At 41.6% G+C, this 21747-nt stretch overlaps 1 protein-coding gene across 7 annotated transcripts in view; it reads left to right on the top strand.

Moving 5' to 3' along the window:
• The window catches only part of RBFOX1 (RNA binding fox-1 homolog 1), a 2292172-nt gene that overhangs the window by 2196452 nt on the left and 73973 nt on the right, over nucleotides 1–21747 (top strand). For 2 of the 7 annotated variants that reach the window (XM_073633002.1, XM_073633006.1), the window contains one exon: nucleotides 13669–13721. The exons of the other annotated variants lie outside the window; for them this stretch is intronic. In XM_073633002.1, coding sequence (XP_073489103.1) covers nucleotides 13669–13721 — 53 coding nt within the window. The remainder of the gene's footprint in view (nucleotides 1–13668; nucleotides 13722–21747) is intronic. 7 annotated transcript variants of the gene reach the window in all.

The following is a 21747-nucleotide window of genomic DNA, read 5'->3' as shown; positions in this document are numbered from 1 at the left end:
CAGGAGGGGGGGCGCTCTCTCGTCTCCCCCTCTTTTCCTGCGGCCTGCCAGGTTGCGTGCTCGGATAAGGGTCTGGTATGGATTTTTGGGGGGACCCCACGCCGTTTTTTTTTTTTTTATTTTGGCGCGGGGTTCCCCTTAAAATCCATACCAGATCTGAAGGGCCTGGTATGGAATTTAGGGGGACCCCCACGTCATTTTTTTTTTAAATTTTGGTTCGGGGTTCCCCTGTGGGGAATTCCCATGCCGTTTTTATCAATGAACTTTTATGTGTATTGTCGGACCAGCAATGCAATAGCCGCGAGTAGTTTTAAATGACCTTTTTTCTTTGAAATGTAATTTTGCTGTCAGACTGTTCTAAACATGGGAAACATGCGCCCCTTTACAGGCATACTATAGACACCCCCCAGCTACGAAATTTAAAGGGATATTACACTTTTATTGTTTGACTTTAAGCATTATTAAAATCACTGCTCCTGAAAAAACGGCCGTTTTTAAAACTTTTTTGCATTGATCCATGTCCCCTGGGGCAGGACCCAGGTCCCCAAACACTTTTTATGACAATAACTTGCATATAAGCCTTTAAAGTTAGCACTTTTGATTATTCATGCTCGTGTCCCATAGACTTTAAAGGTGTTTGTGTGTTCGAACAAACTTTTTGCCTGTTCGCATGTTCTGGTGCGAACCGAACAGGGGGGTGTTCGGCTCATCCCTACTCACCACTAACAGAGGAAGCTGAGCATTTTGAGAGGTCACCATTACGTTGACTGTGGACATGTCCCCCTTCCTGAAAATTGTATTGAGGTACTTTGGTTTGAGTGACCACTCGCTGTGTTCGCAGAAATGTCTGCTTAGCTGATCCTCCAGTTGATTCCTGGAAGATATGCTGCTGTCAGATCCAGAAGGTGCTTCTCTGCCCAAGCAAAAAAGTCTGCAGAAAGTTGAAGGAGCGTTAGACTCCTTGTCCCCCCTTGGTGGGGCAAGGTAAGCTACTGTGGTCTTGTTGTCCAGTAGCATCTTGACCCGTGCTCCCTGATGATCTTCTTGAAAAGCCTGTAGAGCAAGAAAGGCTGCCTTGAGTTTCAAATAGTTTGATTGTGGGTTCCAAAGGTCTTGGATAGGCATGAGCCAGCCATTCGAGTCGACAATAAGTTCGACTCGAACATCGGGTGTTCACCCATTCGCTGAATACCGAACACATTATGGGGCGTTCATGGGAAATTTGAGAGCCCGCGGAACATGCCATAATGAAAGGCGAGACCATCAATGCACTGTGAGATCGCAATGTATTGACAGCTGCTGATTGGCCAAAGCATGCACCTGTCCTGCATGCTTTGGCAAATCACAGCGTGCTCTGCTGTGAGAGCCATGATTGGCCAAAGACAGGGTGTCTTTGGCCAATCATGGCTCAGGGGCTGAGTCCAAGCCCCACACTATGTAAGACTGCTTACACGGCAGCCTTACGTAGTTTTATGAATGAGAGCAGCAAAATTACATTTGTAAAGGAAAAAAGGTAATTTAACTGCTCGCGGCTGTAATGTATTGCCGGATGCTGGCAATATAGATAAAAATAATTCAAAAAATAGGAGTAGGGGTCCCCCCAAAATCCATACCAGTCCCTTATCCGAGCACGCAACCTGGCAGGCGGGTGACAAGAGAACGCCCCCCTCCTGACCCGTACCAGGCCACATGCCCTCAACATGTGGAGGATGTTGATGGGGACAAGAGCCTCATCCCAACAATCCTTGCCTGGTGGTTGTGGAGGTCTGTGGGAGGGGGGCTTATCGGAATCTGGAAGCCCCCTTTAACAAGGGGACCCCTAGATCCCAGCCCCCCTGAATAAATGGGTATTGGGTACATTGTACCGCTACACATTTAACATAGATTGATGCGCTCTGATACAAAGTTCAATCAATGTGAGAAAATAATTTTTTGTGCTAAAAAACCAATGTGAAAAAAAATTGCTACCAAATCGCTAAAAAATCGCATATATATAAAATCGCAAATATATGAAAAAATCGCAAATATTTAAAACTGTGTTCCTCCAGTTATACAAATTCACTGGAAGTGGTGCGATATCTCCAAAGTAAACTAAGCAACAATTGTGTATAGTTATACTAAAAATGCGTTTGCAAATAGTAATCAATCCAAATTAGTGCCAATAAATAAATAAATTAGATATATTCCCTGTGATAAGTGACACTTACTTTGGAGATATCGCACTTTGGAGATGGGAGGCTCCTGTGATGTAAATGGATGAACCCGCCCCCTCAGAGGGGGTGGGGTCACCCATTTACGTCACCAGGTGGCCTCGCCCTCAGCTATATAAAAGCTGTCATTGGAAAAAGCCTGCAGTCAGCGAGAGCCCCCCATCGAGGCAAAGCTTTTTCCAGTTCTTTTTTTTTCTCGGGTCGTCGGTCGTGGGACAGTGTTTTTTATTAATAAAGGACTGTCTCCTGCCATTTTTACCATTCTGACACTTTTTTGGTGAATGTGTAGGGGTACAATGTACCCTATACCCATTCACATAGCAGGGGGCCTGAATCTGGGGACCCCCTGTTAAAGGGGGCTTCCATATTCCGATAAGCCCCCCGCCCACAGACCCCCACAACCACCCGGCAAGGGTTGTGAGGGTGAGGCCCTTGTCCCCATCAACATGGGGACAAGATGCTTTGAGGAGCTACTCCAAAGCACCCTCCCCATGTTGAGGGCATGTGGCCTGGTACGGTTCAGGGGGGGCGCTCTCTCATCCCCCCTCTTTTCCTGCGGCCTACCAGGTTGCGTACTTGGATAAGGGCCTGGTAAGGATTTTGGGGGGCCCCTAGGCAATTTTTTTGGCTCAGGGTGGTTCCCCTTAATATCCATACCAGACCCAAAGGGCCTGTTAATGGACTGGAGGGGACCCATGACATTTTTTTCAATAAGTTTTATCTATATTGCCTGTATCTGACAATACATTACAGCCGCAAGCAGTTTTGAAAATGCCTTTTTTTCCTTTAGGAATGTGATATTGCTGTGGTACTATTCTAAACACGGGAAAGATGCGCTATTTTACAGGCATACTAAGGACACCCCCCAGGCACGATATTTAGAGGAATATTTCATTTTTATTGTTTCACTTTAAGCATTAAAGTGAAACAATCAACAATTAAAATCACTGCTCCTGAAAAAACAAACTTTTTAAAACTTTTTTTTAATTGATACATATCTCCTGGGGCAGGACCCGGGACCCCAAACACTTTTTATGACAATAACTTGCATATAAGCCTTTAAAATGAGTATTTTTGATTTTTCATGTTTGCGTCCAATAGACTTTAATGGTGTTTGCGTGTTTGCACCAATTCTAGTGCAAACCGAACGGGGGGTTGTTCGGCCCCCCAACCCCAAAGGCTAGCAATGGAGGTGGTGGTAGTCAAGTCCCCTGGATTGAGGGGTACCCCCCTCGGGATAGATTCTCTGGCATGTTCCACCAACCTAGATCTCAACGCACTCCCTCTAGGATGTATATTTTCTGGTTCTTGGATAACTTGTCCCATTGGCTCAAGAAGGTCACCTGAAATACCCTGATGTGCCACCTGGACCATGGAACTACAGGAATTGTGGCAGTAAGAATCCTGATCAGGACCATGCAGTGCTCAGCTGAGAGAAAGGTAGACCTCATTGTGCTTAGCATACACTGGCGCAGTTGATGAATCTTCCTGTCTGGGAGATACACCCATCCTTGAGAAGTAGAGAATATTACTCCCAAGTGCTCCTTTGTTTGGGAGGGATGGAGCTGGCTCTTTTGTACATTATTCAACGGAAACTGTTTAGGGTCAGAAGGACCTGATCCCATTGTTCCCTGAGTTGTTCAGTGGAGTTTCCCAGAATGATTATATCAGCTAAATAATGGTATATTTTTACTCCTTTCAGGAAAATTAGGGAAATGATGAAGAAGAGGATCTTCGAGAATACCCTTGATGCGGTACAGATGTCGAAAGGGAGATGTGAATTGATAATGGTGGTCATGTACTGCAAACCTTAAAAACCCTTGATGTTGCTTCCTCATGGGAACATGCAGATATGCGTCAGAAAGGTCCACCAAAATAAGCCAGTCATTCTCCTAGATCACATTCATTATGGTCTGGAGGGACTCTACTTTGAACCACCCATTGAGGATATAATTATTCTTAAATCCAAGACAGGCCTCAAGGCTCCTTAGGATTTTGGCACCAGGAAGATTGGGGAGTAGAAACCTCTCCCTCGCTCTTCTGCCCGAACATGCTTGATGGCCCCTTTGGACAAGAATTCATCTATATAGGTCTGAAAGGACTGTCGCTTCTCTGGACACTCTGGCCACTGTGTTCTCACAAAGGGATTCAGGGGGTGGTGTATGAATTCTATGGAGTATACATTTTTTATAGTGTCCAGGACCTGACAGTCCATAACCTTAGCCACCCAGACCCTTCAACTGGAGGTTAGCCTCGCTCCCACCGAACGAGCCTGGACGGCGCCCCCCTCAGAAAGACTTTTCACTTGCCTTGGCTGCCTGTGCTGCCTTAGATTTGATGCCCTGGAGAAAGTAACTTTGAGTCTATTTCCACTGAGATATATCATGTCCTGTTCTGTAAGCTGTCTGTGGGTTAACTGACTGGGCTGACCAAGTTGTTTCTTTCATCCCGGCTGAGGGAGAAGAGACGATTTACCCCCCCATGACTCTTTTGATTGCATCATCCAAGGTCTTTTTAAACAGTAGTTTGCCGTTGTATGGTAGGCTGCATTAGACCTGTTTGGAAGTTCTGTCCCCCAACCAATGATGGAGCCACAGGGCCCTCTTCACTGTAACTGCACTGGCCATGGATTCGGCTTGCAGCTTTACTAGATCAACCATTGCCTCCGCAAGGAAATCCGCTGATAAGTTCAGTTCCTCCAATGTTGTAACAATTCTTGAGGGGTCTATCCCTGAGTTTAAAGCAGTCTCAACATTGGCAAGCCATGTCTTCAAGGCCCTCAACAAGGCCATCAGAGCGATAGCTGGGGGAAGAGATGACCTGTTAATGGAATAAATTCTTTTAATATCTACATCAACATGGTGATCCATAGGATCCCTGAAGGTAACTGAGTTCTCCAGTGGTAAGGACACATGCCGGGCACATGAACGTAATCAAAGGTACAGGCCCAGCATTCTCTGGATCTGAGGATACCTCTGATACGGTCTCTTCAGGTGTGATACAAGATTTTTTGGGCTATGTAGACCTATGGGAAGAGCATCTCGTTGGAATCCCCATGCATCCCCATGAATCCCCATGCCCTAAAGGCTCTCCTGTATTGCCTTGTGGATATAGTCTTTGAAGCTCCTTGCATCTTCCTCCTTGTCTGCAGCCAACTCTTCGAGGCAACTTTTGCAGATAAGTTTTTCAGGAAAGGCTGAGAGTTTGCAGGCCCAGCATAGGCCCTGTGCAGGATGTTGCACTAGTGTCTGGGCCGAGGTAGACGCCTGGGCACCTAGTTTACGTGGGTCAGGAGAGAGAGAGAGTCTCCGTGCAGATGGATGTGATCCATGGCACTGAGGTGACACAGAGCATTGAGGGGACTTGTGTTTTTATGAGTGTCTATGCTTTGGGCTTTGGCTTCTGCAAAACAGCAAGACAAACAACTGGAGCAAACAGTGAGCACTCTTTTCACCATCATCCCATGCGGCCCCCTTGCGCCTTTCTTTAGATCTTCATGCCTCTGATCTCTGTGGTATGCTCATCTAAAAACAAGAATCATAGCAAGAGAGAGGGACCACAGAGAAAACACTCTCTTCCCACCCCGTTTTCTCCTCTTTTTTTTTTATGTGTCATGTCCCCTTTAAACAGCTTACAGCGAGGGAAGGCAGCAGGGTGTGAAGGGCAGCTTGCTAAGTCCACAGGCAGGTCACCAGTCAAGACAAATTAAAAAAAGGATCACTCAGGCTACAGCCTCTGCTGATAAGAAGGGAGCAAGAGAGAGAGAGACTTTCTCACCTGGAACCCGACATGCAGGGAGGCAGGAAGCACAGCCTCCCTGGCCATCCGCCTCTCTGCCTTTAGTTTCCAGGTGATGGGAGAATAACTCACCCTTCAAAGAGGATGCTAAGGAGACACAGCATGGGAGAAAAAAAAGGAATGCAGCCACAGCGTCCCTGAGAAACACCACAGAGGCCAGTAAAATATGTGGTATTTAAGCAACAGATGCCTGCAACCCAGGCACAAGGGTACCTTGGCTTTAGGGGGATTTACCAACCACACACAGGATCTTCCTACCAAGAAGAGGCAGAGAACCTGGAGGGAGGTGCAGTAGGAGGGATACTGCTCACCGACATCCATCCGATCTGGAAACCTCTGGCAAGTGACCTGGAGCGACCAAAAATGAAGAACATCAGAGATCAGGAGGAAAGGTCTTTTATTCTCGCTATTGGCAACAACAGCAACCCATACATCCAGCACTTTATGATGTACCATACAAGTTATATACTATATTATTTATGGACTCATGTATGTACAATCACATAAATCCATCCTTCATCAATAATCTATGTTTATCAGCATAATTAATATTTTATATGAGCCTGAAACTTCTGGGCTTCATACTCCGGGGCAACAGAAATCTTGCTATACAGGGATTCCAATGTGAGTTTGTTTTAAAAAAAAATGAGGCAATATACAGTATTTATGGACACATTCTTTTGCTAGTAGTAAAGTCACTTTTCCAGTATTAAAGTAATTTTGGAAGAGACAAGCTGCGCTATATAAATGCAAGTAAACAATGCGTTGTGTATCCAAAACGCTAAAGTGCAGTTCAGACGTATGACACCCAGGTGAGCTAATCCTTAACCACTTCCCGCCCGGCCCATAGCAAATGACGGCTGGGCGGTGGTTCAGTTATCCTGACTGGGTGTCATATGACATCCAGCAGGATAACATGCCGCTGCGCCCGTGGGGGCGCACATCGCGGCGATCGGTGGATCAGTGTGTCAGTCTGACACACCGCTACACCGATCTTGGTAAAGAGCCTCTGGCGGAGGCTCTTTACCACGTGATCAGCCGTGTCCAATCACGGCTGATCACGCTGTCAATAGGAAGAGCCATTGATCGGCTCTTCCTCACTCGCGTCTGACAGACGCGAGTAGAGGAGAGCCTATCGGCAGCTCTCCTGGCAGGGGGGTCTGCGCTGATTGTTTATCAGCACAGCCCCCCCCTCAGATCACCACACTGGACCACCAGGGATCGCCACTAGGACCACCAGAGAAGGGGCAACATGTGGATGGCCAGGTATGTACCCCATGGCCATCCACATGTGCCCAGTGTGCCCAGTCAGTGCCCAATCTGTGCCAATCAGTGCCCACAAATGGGCACTGATTGGCACCATTATGTTGCAGTGATGCCCAGCAATGCCACCCTTAGGGGCATCAGTGCAAACAATCAGTATCATCAGTGCCACCCATTAGTGTCCATCGGTGCCACCTGTCAGTGCCCATCCATGCCCATCAGTGCCCACCTATCAGTGCACATCTGTGCCAACTATAAGTGCCACCCATAAGTACCCATCAATGCCACCTACGAGTGCCCATCAATGCCACCTAGGAGTGCCCATCAGTGCCGCCTATGAGTGCCCATCGGTGCCATCTATGAGTGCCCATCAGTGCCGCATACCAGTGCCACCTATCAGTGCCCATCAAAGCCACCTATCAGTGCCCATCAGTGCCGCCTATCAGTGCCCATCATCAGTGCCCGTCAGTGCCACCTCATCAGTGCCACCTCATTGGTGCCACCTCATCGGTGCCCATCAGTGCCACCGTATTAGTGCCCGTCAGTGCAGCCATATCAGTGCCCATCATTGAAGAAGAAAACTTACTTATTTACAAAAAATTTTAACAGAAACAAAGAAAAACTTGTTTTTTTTCAAAATTTTCGGTCTTTTTTTATTTGTTGCGCAAAAAATAAAAACCGCACAGGTGATCAAATACCACCAAAAGAAAGCTCTATTTGTGGGAACAAAATGGTAAAAACTTTGTTTGGGTACAGTGTTGCATGACTGCGCAATTGTCATTCAAATCGCGACAGTGCTGAAAGCTGAAAATTGGCCTGGGCGGGAAAGTGTCTAAGTGCCTGGTATTGAAGTGGTTAACAGTGCCACCACCTAATAAAAGACTTGCTTACCAGATAATAAGCATGAAGGAGCGGATGGCCAAAACCCAGCCAGGGCCTTTCAATACACCGGCAGAGGCGTCCAGACAGGGGCAGTCACTGACTTGTATCCGTGCTCCAATTCCTCCACAGCGTGGATAGCCCATAGAACTCAGCAGTCCCCATTGACAATGTCAACCTGTGATGAAACGCATCTGGAGGAGGATACGTGCTGACATCACCACACTGTTGTCCGAGGAGGACGGGCATCTCTATTTTAGCCGGCCGGCTCTGCTTTTAGCGCGAATACTCTGCAATTCAATTGTAAGTGCAATACGTTTTTACTAATAAACCTTATAAAGCGAGATTACGCTATGGTTGCTTTTCTTATATATCCCGATTACCCTGATCACCGCTGAGTTCTATGGGCTATCCACGCTGTGGAGGAATTGGAGCACTTATACAAGTCAGTGACTGCCCCTGTCTGGACGCCTCTGCCGGTGTATTGAAAGGCCCTGGCTGGGTTTTAGCCATCCGCTCCTTCTTGCTTACTATCTGGTAAGCAAGTCTTTTATTAGGTGGTGGCACTGTTAAGGATTAGCTCACCTAGGTGTCATACGTCTGAACTGCACTTTAGCGTTTTGGATACACAACACATTGTTTACTTGCATTTATATAGCGCAGCTTGTCTCTTCCATATACTACGTGCATTTTTTGCTATTTGCTGCTGCTTCTGCCTTTGGACTTTTTATATTTTCATTTATGATTGATATCATTTATTTTTAATAGGATTGCTGTATGTACTCGAGCGCGTTTTTTTTCCCTTTATATTAAAGTAATTTTACCAGTATTTTTAGCATCCTGGGTTCCATTCTGCATAATCAGACTATTCACAGATACCTATATGACAAAGTTTGTTATAGAAGCAGCAAGTAAAGTGTTAGGCACATAACAGAGATACTGCATACTTTTTTTTAACTTTTGGGCCTGCCTATTTTCAACAGACTGCACTAATATGTAACATTTTGTAAATAAAAATTAGGTAGATAAAAAAAACAGTAGCTCAGATCTCTGTTTACTTTTCCTGGTTCAGTGGACAAGAGGCATTTAGCTTAGGCATGCACCATCAAACTCTATACCACCAGTAACTCCTGAGAGAAGAAATGATCCACCTAATGGATCCACTTATTTAAAGTATTTTTATGAGACTTTCACATTTGTACATGCTTTCTCATTGATTTTAGATTAGAACCATATACCTCAGTTACACCAAATATGCCTAACTGCTTTGCAATTGTTAGGCTTCATGTACACAGGATGTTTTTACAACCTCTCCTGAATGATTTAACTTGCCAGATAGTAACCCACGTTTAAAACGTCCGTTTTGCATTTGCGTTTAGAAGCATTTTTTTAAAAGAATGTTTTGGGGTTTCTTTCAAAATAACCAGAAATGAAAAACGCCTGTAAATCAACTAAACACGAGTTACCATGTTTAGCTGTGTTTAGAAGTGTTTGGCGCTTGAAATGGCTCTAAACTCAGCTTCTGAACCCATTTTTTTTCATTCCAAAAAAGCCTCTAAACTCAACTGCCTAGAAATGACTGTAAATGACCCTGTCTACATGTACTGATTAGATAACATAGAGGAGAGTTCAGGAGCAGTTGAAAAAAATGCCCAACTGCTCCTAAACGTCTGTTTAGCAGCAGCAGTGTACATGAGGCCTTAGGATATGATATCAATCTTAAACTGCTTTCTTTACGATTGAAATGAGCAGAGACTGCTCATTTAGCTTAGTAAATAATCTGCATAACGTGTGCACTTTGATTACCAAATCAAGTGTAAGGAAATAAAAAAAAAGTTTTTTCCTTGCAAATGATTTGGTGACTGAAGTGAACACAGCTGCGCCTCATTTACTCCAAAGTGAGCAGTCACATTATAAAGTGAGCATTCACTTTGCTAAGTGAGCAGTCTCTAATTCTTTACTAAATCAACCCATATGTTCAGATCATTACAAGGAGCAGTAAAGCAAAACCATTGTATTAAAAAATAGTAATGCTACGGCACTATATAAACCATACACTATATAAACCATAGGATGTAATATGGGCCTAAGTGATAAGGAAAAAAGGGTAAAGTTCAGTCTAGTCATTTAGAGACTAAATGGAAAGAGGCACAAAAGCACAATAATTGAGTCCAGGTAAAAACAAGCTTCTAAAATGCACCTAAAGATGATTGCTGCTTCTCTGAATCAGGTCTTGAAAACCCTAATGTACATATTAAACACAAACAGAAGAGGGCATCACCACCTAAGCGTAAGCCATATATAAAATCTATATGAGAAAAGTAAAATTGCACTCAATGCATTATTCATTGGATTAGCCTATCACCAAAACTAAGTAAAAACCCTCAGTGGAGTGAACTTTTGAAGGCAGGGAGGCGGCTGATAAGAGCAGAGTTGCACCTGGATTGTGCTGGGAATTGAAGAATGGTAGCTGTCAGACTGGAATGCAAGCTCCTTTCAGTGTAGCTGGGTGGTGGCTTTGCCAAGTTCAGCTCCACTCAGGAATCTTCAGAGATGATGTCACTATGTCGATGGGGGGTGTGGCTACGTGTTTTTGGGCTGGCCATGCCTCTTTAACAAGCCAAGAAGGAGCTTCTTCTTCCAGGCTTGATAAAGGGGTGCTCCAAGCCCTGAAACAGGTAGCCATGCCCCCATGGAAGTAGCAATGTCATTGCCAAAGATCACCAAGTGGAGTCTAACTTGACCAAGCTGCTGTAATGATACCAGAAGCTGCCCAGCTACACTGAAGGGAGATTGTATTCCAGCATGAGAGCTACCATCTTCCTCTGTCCAGCACCTTTCAGGTGCAATTCTGCTCTTACCAGCCACCTCCCTGCTGATCTCTGCCTAAAAAAAGTCACTCCACAGAGAGTTTTTGACTTGGATTTGGTGATATGCTGATCCCATTAACCACTTCCGGACCGCCCACCGTCATTTTACGTGATTACTTTGAAGGAGGATATCGTTATGGCAGCAGATAGCTGCCATAACCCCAGTATCCTCTTCTTCAGCGGGCGGTCCACTACAAGATAAAAGTAGTCTCTGCGACGGATTCACCACAAGATCACTTTTATCGGCGGCGGGGGAGGGGACCCCCTCCCACCGTGATCCAGTGCCCGCCGCCGGCAGCGGCAGCGGCAGAGGCAATCGCGTCTGTCCCCTTGCTGTGTATGGAGATAAGTGAGGGGAAGATGGCCCCCACCCATCTCCATATCACTGCAGGGCGGAAGCAATTTCAAAATGTCACTTCCTCCCATAGCTCTTAAAGGGCCTTTTTTTTTCTTTTTTTTAGATGACAATTTTTTTGTTATTGAATTTTAATGTAAATATGAGCTCTGATGTCTTTTTGACCCCAGATCTCATATTTAAGAGGTTCTGTCATGCTTTTTTTCTATTACAAGGGATGTTTAAATCCTGACGAGCTCACGTGCAGAATCGAACGCATACATAACTAGTGCCTGCATATGAAAACAGTGTTCAAACCACACATGTGAGGTATCACTGCAATCAGTAGAGCAAGAGCAATAGTTCTAGCCCTATACCTTCTCTTTAACTTAAAACATGCAACCTGTAGAATTTTTTAAACGTCGCCTATGAAGATTTTTAAGGGTAGAAGTTTGTTGCCTTTCCACGAGCGGGTGCAATTTTGAAGCATGACATGTTGGATATCAATTTACTCAGCATAACATTATCTTTTACAATATGAAAAAAAATGGGCTAACTTTACTGTTGTCTTATTTTTTAATTCAAAAAATTGTATTTTTTCAAAAAAAGTGTGCTTGTAAGACCACTGCGCAAATACGGTGTGACAGAAAGTATTGCAACGACCGCCATTTTATTCTCTAGGGTGTTAGAAAAAAATGTATAATGTTTGGGGGTTCTAAGTAATTTTCTAGCAAAAAAACAGTTTTTAACTTGTAAACAACAAATCTCAGAAAGAGGCTCGGTCTTTAAGTGGTTAATAATGCAGTGAGTGCAATTTTACTTATCTAATATGGATTTTAATATTTCGTTTACTCTTAGGTGGTTGCACCCTCTTTTGTTTGTTTTTAATAAGCACAACCATTGTTTAGCACTACTAAGCAGGAAGGGGAACCTGGGCATGTAATGATCAAATATGTACAAACATATGCAACTGCAAATTATATTTGGAAAGAATGTTCTAAAACATTACCATATCTTGATCAAGTTATGTCTATAAAGCAGATCTATGTGACATATTTCACTATAAAAACTGAAAAAAGATTTCTTTTAAGTCTGCATGCATTTTTATCTGCTTTTTATGTGTGTTTTCATGCATTGTGGTCTTTTTCTGACATGTTTGAGATTCATTTTATCTTTATCTTTTATCTTTATTTTCTGTATGCATTGCTTAGAGGTTAGGGTATTTTGTGTGCAGCTCAGTGCATTAAAGTATTTCTGTTTACAGTGCAGTATAATCCATCCCTGTAAAAAAAAATGTTTTCTGAAAACCACCAAAAATTCAGCAAGCATTTTTTTTTAAATCACATTGCTCAAATACATAAATACTAACTGTGTCATTAAAAATAATTGTTCACACATTTTCGTGAGCTTTAGGGTCAAAACTATATCTTAGAGTAGGTCCTAAAAGATGCATCCAACAGAGAAATCAAAGACACCTTGTGATGGCTTCTGTAGGTTGGTGGATCTATAAAGCCAGGTAAAAAGATTTTGATGCCAGATTCTCCATAAAGATATTAGAATCCAGTAGGTAATTCAACTTGCCTGCATTCAGGAATTCGAAATACCAATTTTGAGGCTACTGACACTTTATATACATTTCATTATGTTAATTTAGGATACCCTGCTTGTAGGACAGGACCCAAAATGGGTTCCCATAATTAATGCTTATGGGTCCCAATTTATATGATATGCTATTATTTTATTTTTGCAGTGCCATAGATATAGCATTTGGTGACAGATTTGGGGCATCTTTGTGATTAATGCTTGTAATATTAACCTATGGCATGCAATGTATGCACATATAAAAATGTCAGTGTAAAACAGCATAGTCGAAATGTACATATTTAACATGATATTTAGCTGAAATATATTAAATTAAATTATATAATTTCACATATATATAATACGTTATAAGACTATAGAACATGTGGTTTAGATTAGCCATATCATATAATACCTTCTATAAATCACAATAAGAAGCAGAGGCTTTGAGTTACCTTTATAAAAATACATTTCTTAACTTGAACATTCTATGGCCTTGAAGCACTTTGTGATAGAATCGTCTGTCATTCATTTTAAGCTAATACCCTGTAACCATTATTACCAGCAATACTTACATATTCTTTAGAACTAAAATAAGTCACCATGTGTTCCCTCCACATTTTTTAAAAATTAGATTTCGTCCCAATGTCCCATCTATACATATCAACTCAACTGGCAGCTACAACATTTTCTAGTCAGCAAGCAGAATTGTGAATTTTATCTTCTTTTACAGAAATCAATTCGTCTTCGTTGCAGCAGATGAAATTTCTTGTAACTCCTCTTCAGGTAACAACCATCGATACTTCTTAATGCATCCATCCAGGTCTCAATATCCTTTTGTACACAAACTCCAGTTAATCACTTTAGAATGCTCAGTTGGAATCAAATTATCAGTCTTGGTTTCTTAGAATGAATGAGAAGCCTATGGGCTTTATTACAAATCTCAGACAATCTCACTGACTATGCTGCTTTATGTGCAGCTTCAGTTTCACTTGATGCATTGAGCTTAAATTGAAAAAAAAGAAAAAAATCTTCCTTTAATATAGGAATATGTGAAGAGGAGTAACTTAATGCCATATTCCTAAACCATGACAACCAAATATTTGAATAGATAAATGGCTATCCTTTAGCAAGAAAAGTCAATGTTGTTTTCTCTTTTGTGTATTCTCAACTACATTTCCATCTATTTTCTCTCTTGTGGACAGACTTGTATATTATTTCACATAAGTGATATTGAGAATTGCATGTTTCTCCCATCACATGATTTGACTGTAAGTCTGTTGTTCTGAATATATATATATATATATATATATATATATATATATATATATATATATATATATATATATATATATATATATATTTACGCAGTGTAACAAAATCTCTGTTTGAAAATGTATGACAAGGATAACACAATTGAAAGCAAATGTGGGTTAAAGAAAAACATATATGCAGTTTTAATGTATTATGGAAACTTCTGTCAGATTATTTTGCAACATAATTATCTTTGTTCTGGTTTAAAAATTAGAATATTTTTCTTCTCCTTATACAGTACATGTTCTATACAGTATATATTTGAAGAATAGGTATACGCCTGCTAAAATGTGTAATTTAATCCAGTAATCAGAATAACGGAATATATGCAAAGATATTGGGTTTGGTTGCTCATCTCTGTTTACAGATAATTATTACAGTTTAATATGTGAACATAATTTGATCTCTTTATTAAGTTTGTGAACTTATGGTATAACTGCACTTTTGTTGTAAATTATATACTTACACTTTTCTTGCAGCCTGTGAAACAATTAAAATATGATGGGTTACATTTACTAAATAGAAGTCCTACTATAGCAATATGGCCTAGCTCTCAGGTTTTTTCCCTTTCACCACTTGGAGTTGATGCTTTACATTGGGCTAAATGAGTAGCCACTAGCCAGTTTGTGTAGAGTAGCTTATTCAGAGCATCTTCAGATGTCCACGCAGAGCCAAAAGACTACAAGCCATACTACTAAAAACAGTTAAGATAGCATGCATTTGTGCTTCAGCAGCAGTGTAAGTGCTTTGTAGCATTTTAGTAGATTTCCTTTTGATCACCATGTTAGGGTCTTCATCTCATTAAGATGAGTGCATGTGCAAGTGTGTCTTATAATTTGTAATGTAATGCCCTGTACACATGGTCAGACATTGATCGGACATTCCGACAACAAAATCCATGGATTTTTTCTGACGGATATTGGCTCAAACTTGTCTTGCATACACACGGTCACACAAAGTTGTCGGAAAATCCGATCGTTCTAAACGCGGTGACGTAAAACACGTACATCGGGACTATAAATGGGGCAGTAGCCAATAGCTATCGTCTCTTAATTTATTCTGAGCATGCATGGCACTTTGTGCGGCGGATTTGTGTACACACGATCGGAATTTACGACAACGGATTTTGTTGTCGGAAAATTTTATAACAAGCTCTCAAACTTTGTGTGTCGGAAATTCTGATCGAAAATGTGTGATGGAGCCCACACACAGTCAGAATTTCCGACAACAGTAGCCAGTTTGTGTAGAGTAGCTTATTCAGAGCATCTTCAGATGTCCATGCAGAGCCAAAAGACTACAAGCCATACTACTAAAAACAGTTAAGATAGCATACATTTGTGCTACAGCAGCAGTGTAAGTGCTTTGTAGCATTTTAGTAGATTTCCTTTTGATCACCATGTTAGGGTCTTCATCTCTTTAAGATGAGTGCAAGTGCAAGTGTGTCTTATAATTTGTAATGTAATGCCCTGTACACATGGTCGGACATTGATCGGACATTCCGACAACAAAATCCATGGATTTTTTCTGACGGATATTGGCTCAAACTTGTCTTGCATACACACGGTCACACAAAGTTGTCAGAAAATCCGATCGTTCTAAACGCGGTGACGTAAAACACATACGTCGGGACTATAAACGGGGCAGTAGCCAATAGCTTTCGTCTCTTAATTTATTCTGAGCATGCGTGGCACTTTATACGGTGGATTTGTGTACACACGATCAGAATTTCCGACGACGGATTTTGTTGTCGGAAAATTTTATAGCAAGCTCTCAAACTTTGTGTGTCGGAAATTCCGATGGAAAATGTGTGATGGAGCCCACACACGGTCAGAATTTCCGACAACAAGGTCCTATCACACATTTTCCATCGGAAAATCCAACCGTGTGTACAAGGCATAAGATTCTCATGTAGAGGCAATCATGGTTGCCTTTAGGTTTGATGGCTGCTGGAACAGCCATCCATTTGCAGTATCTAATTATACACATATAAAACTAATTTCAAACCTTTTTTAGTTTTACAACCCTGCTCTTTGTTGCTCCATGGAAATTCATGCACCAAATATAGTTGGAAAAGGTCCAGATAAAAAATTGCACTTATCTAAGAGATAATTAATTTTCCAACCCATTGGGCTTTCTCCAAAGCTGTATTAATGTCACATTAAACAAAAAATATTAACTATTAGGAAAAATACTTAGTTCTTTTGTTTTGGTAACCCCTATTTACCTGAAAACACGTTTCTTTTCTTGTACTCCTATAAGAGAGAAGATTTTTTTTATATGAAACCACTAACTTTCAAGAGAATAATATCTTCAAGATCATCTAGCCAGACACTCCAGCTTGACCCACACTATAAGATACAAAATAACAAATAAAAAATGCAGCACTTAGGGAATACGAACCCCCCCCCCAGGATCACCTAAGGGGTGAGTATTCAAGTGATAAATGATAAGTGATAAAAAACGTAATAAAATATGTAAACATACAATGAAAGTGACAAGTGCATGAATGATGATGAATAAACTCATATATGCATGACACAAACAAATGCTACAATTGCATGTGGACATAAGGCTCCCGCCCAGTTGCCAATCATGTTCGCCACTCACATCCGGGCCACACTGCTCCTCCTGCTCCGGTACTCAGCGGCTGGAGGGATACCCGCTGGACACACATTGTACTGCGTTGCCTGCTGCAAGTTCAGTTGCAACCTCTGCCTGCTTTATAGCCTTCAGTGGTCCACTGAATAAAGGGGCTAAGAATAGCTGAGATCCTGGAGCAGGAGGAGAAAGAACCATCCTGGGACACTGGGGACATAGAGCTGGAGTCTCTGCTGAGAAACATCCCCCATTGATCCCCTTGGATGCAGACGCAGGCATATACCATCCTACTGCAAAGGTCCCGGTTGGAGATCCTGTGGAAGCGATTGTCCTATGCTCGATTAACCTAGCACTGTCTGGCGTGTGTGTCCACACTTTGGGGTAAGAGTATCCATTCCCTCTGTTGTCTTCGATGTACACCTGTGATCGCTGCATGAGGAAGCTGTTTCTCTCACTTTTGTCATCATTAGAACAAAACATGCCCTCTCTAATAGACTATACATCACAATATAGAGGAGTTCAGGGATGTGCTTTTGTCCAATATAGATTCATTGCCATCTTGATTAGCTTGTGCCTTATGTCCACATGCAATTTTAGCATTTGTTTGTGTCATGCATATATGAGTTTATTCATATCATTCATGCACTTGTCACTTTCATTGTATGTTTACATATTTTATTAGGTTTTTTATCACTTATCATTCATCACTTAAATACTCACCCCTAAGGTAATCCTGAGGGGTTTTCCTATTCCCTAAAAAGCTGCATTTTTTATTTGTTTTTCTGTACACACAATTTGTCACGTTGTTGATGCTAGCTGCTTTTTTGTGTTTCACCAGTAGCGCAACTTTTTTCACATATTTTAAGATACAAAATAGTCTGTGTTTGAATTTTTCACAAACTTTCTGATTAAAATTAACTGGAGCTTACTTAACACCTGTAGATATTTTGTTTAAAGCAGATCTTTACTGCATCTGAGTACCACAAGCCAAAAACACTATTTTATTTATTTTTATTGTTCAAAGCAAACTCCCCCATCAATCCATGTCTCTATGCTTTATTTAATTGAGAAATCACTTTGAAAAACATCCCCTAGCATTTCTGGCCATGGCCATCCTGAGTAAAGGGCAAATGATTCATGTAGCATTTACTTCCTGGAATCTATCTGCCTTTAGCTTAAGCATGCATGCAGGAGAGTGTGCTTAGCTGACAAAGGGAAAAGAATAGGTATTTAGCGCAGAATTTTGAGTGTATACAAGCTAAGAACCCCCCTCCTCTCCTGCTCTCCCCTCCTAAAGACACCTGGGATGTATGAGCAGAAAGTAACTGAAGAAATGTAAACAAAAAAAAAAAGCTTAGTAAATGAGATGAAGCTTTACTTTAATACCCAACCATGCACACATGCAAGAAAAATACAAAAAACAAGATTTTTGCTTGCACATGGATGGATGATGGAAGTCAGCAGAGTTCCCTGTCATTCACTAAGCTTTGGAGAAACTGCACTTGCAGAGTGCAACTGCACTTGCAAAAGTGCACAGTCATTTTAACTTTAGTAAATCAACCCCTAGGATACCCAAAGCACAGCATTCACTATAGCTTTTTACTTTTACTTGCATTTTACAGTCATTTTTAAAGGATATCTAAACCCCAAGCAAAAAGGTTTATAAGGTATACTTAATGCAGCATACCAGTTTTTAGATGTGATCGCTGCATTCAATTTCATTTTTCAGGCTAAGAAGATTTTCAGAGACTACAGAAAATACCTGTAGATCTTGCTAGAAATGCAGTGTCCTTGTCACTGATATCCTAATTGGACCAGAAACGAAAGATACACTTTAACCACTTCAGCCCCGGAAGAATTTACCCCCTTCCTGACCAGACCATTTTTTTTGTGATTTGGCACTCCGTCGCTTTAACTGACAATTGCGCGGTCAATCGATGCTGTACCCAAACAAAAACAAATTTTTTCCTCAGTTTAGGCCGATATGTATTCTTGTACATATTTTTGGTAAAAAAAATCACAATAAGCGTATATTCATTGGTTTGCACAAAAGTTATATCTACAAAATAGGGGATAGATTTATGGCATTGTTATTATTATCTTTTCTTTTACTAGTAATGGCGGCAATCAGTGATTTTTATCAGGACTGCGATATTGCGGCAGACAAATCGGACACTTTTGACACATTTTTGAGATCAGTGACATTTATACACCGATCAGTGCTATAAAAATGCACTGATTACTGTATAAATGTCACTGGCAGGGAAGGGGTTAACACTAGGGGGCGATCAAGGGGTTAACTGTATTCCGTATTCCGTAAGTGCATTCTAACTGTGGGGGGATGGGACTGACTAGAGGAGGAGACGATCGGTGTTCATACTTAGTATGAACACACAATCTGTCTTCTCTCTCCTGAGAGAACCGGGATTTGTGTGTTTACACACACAGATCCCGGTTCTCGCTGTGTCACGAGCGATCGTAGGTGGCAGTGGTCATTGCACCCGCCGGGCACTCGCATCGCCTCCGGGGTCACACTGCAGGCGCGGGCCTCCTACAGCATCTTAAAGAGCTGGCGTATAGCTACGACTGCTTGCCCAGGGGAGCCAACCTGCCACAGTATAACTGCGGTGGCTGGTCGGAAACTGGTTAACCACATTTCTTCTGTATTGCCCTTTTGGATCAATGCTATTTTTTACATTTTGGTTACAGGTCTGTTGATTAAGCAATAACTGTATCATTAGTTACAATACCAAAATACATATTTTGAGGGTGACTTAATTTTGCAATTTTGTCTTGCAGACATTATTTTATATTATTTGTAATCTAAAGTTCAACCAGTTAAAGTTTTAAAACAACAATGTTACTGAACATACAAAATGCAAATTTCTAATTTCTAATAACAAATGGTACATACAACAAGGTATATACAAACAAAATAACGACTGTTTAATTGTTTGTATTTTTTTCAATTTCAATAGTTTTTTATTGAGAAATCAACAAACGAGATGATCAAGATTACAAGTACAACCAAAGTGCAACAGTTACCAAAATAGTAGCAGACAGAGCATAAAATACATTTAAGACAGAGAAACATATGTTGTCAGCAGTAAGTTAAGTCCAATAAGACAGACTCCGATAAGAGGGGCCACTCCTCTACCCCAGCACCCCTCATGGGAACTCGCTGTGCCGGGAGGGGAGGTCCACCTCTCAGGAAAAGCCAGACCTCTAAAACTATAATATATGATGTAATAAAAGTGAAGCAAAACCGTTAGAAGGAAGAGTGAATTCAAATATGAAGTGTCTACCATGAGTATTGAACCTAGAATGTTGGGATAACTAACAGAGCTTATGGTGAAAGTTGTATGTGGCTGTCCAATAAGTTAAGGAAATTGAACCATAGGTCCAATCTGCATTAAATTAGCTTTGGTAACCATCTGAAGAAGCCTATCACCTGTAAATAAGGAATGGGCTGAAGTAGCTTCTCCAAGTGTTATCAAAGTAGTCGAACCTGTATGCCAATAATCAAAAGTATAGAAGAAGATAGGGAAGAGGAGAGAAGAGAAAAGAGAGGGTAGAGAAGAAAGGGATAATACATCCTAAGACGGTGCGGTACTCGCTCAGCTACAGAGGTCCGGGTGATGGAGATGCCAAGGGCGGTGGAGATATGTATCTAGTCCATGGGTCCCAGACAGCATCGTGTTTAGAGGTAGTGTCCAGGAGGATGCTAACCATTTTCTCCTGGGTCATGATCCATTAAATCTTTCTCTTAACCAAGAGAAAGGATACGGTTGGTCTTTTCCAGGCCCGTGAAATCGTGAGCTTGGTCCTTAGGAAAATGAACATAATAAGTCGTTGGACTAATTTAGGGGTTTTTGGGCAGGGAAAGTTCAGGAGAGCTAGCTGAGGAGACTTTTGGATTCGTAATCCCGTTATTTTCCTAATGATAGTAAAGATCCTGTTCCATAGGCCCCTGAGCCTGGGCCAGTCCCACCAAATGTGTAGCATGGACCCAATATGCCCACAATTATGAAAACACATAGGGGAAGCGCTTGGGTAGATTTTGGAGAGTTTGAGAGGGACCATATACCACCGCATGAGGACTTTCATATTTGCTTCAATTAAAGCTATATTCAAAATGCCCTTAGATGCTGCAGTAGAAGCTCTATACCATTCTTCAACACTCCATGTGTGTTGTAGATCATTTTCCCACTCCCTCATGAAGAGTGATTTGGTCTCAGCCTTAGCAAGTGATCGGTAAATCACCGAAATCCTGCCCCCCTGCTCCACAGCTTGACCACACCACCATTCATAACCCGTGATCGAAAGTGGGGTGTGATTGGGGGACCTAAGAGAATGCAGAAAGTGAAATATCTGTCTGTATCGAAACCTTTCTGTGTTGGGCATGTCGAGTTTGTTAGTGCAGTGGGCCAGAGTGAGGGGTCCCGTAGTGTTAGCAAAGTGTCCTATTCTATACATCCTGTGTGTATTTTTTAACTCAAAGAAACAGTAAGCGAAGCATTTCAGCCAAAAAAGAAGACATTGATTAGGACTGACTGGGATAAGTTGATCAATAAGGGGTTAAATCGAAACATTTATTATAAAAAGGTGTTTTTAAATTGTAATTTTGCTTTAACTAATGTACCGTGCAGACAAAAATGTAAAATGATAGTATTGTTGCAACTTACTGTATTAATCAATGATTCCTGCAAACACTTTTTGCAGACATCATTTACACAACAGCTACTGCAGTGGCTTCTGAGAAAAAGGAGTTGATTTGATAAGGGCAAATATGCTTTTAATTTTTGCAAGGATATTTTAACTTTAAAACATTTTCCATTAGCTTAGTGAATGTGGTGAGAATGAACACAGAATAAAGGAATGTACTGAGAACTCACTGTGC

The sequence above is a fragment of the Aquarana catesbeiana genome, linkage group LG06, assembly GCF_042186555.1.
Source record: "Aquarana catesbeiana isolate 2022-GZ linkage group LG06, ASM4218655v1, whole genome shotgun sequence".
Lineage (NCBI taxonomy): Eukaryota > Metazoa > Chordata > Amphibia > Anura > Ranidae > Aquarana > Aquarana catesbeiana.
The sequence above is the reverse complement of the archived record's forward strand: the minus strand, read 5'-3'. Positions and strand labels throughout refer to the sequence as shown.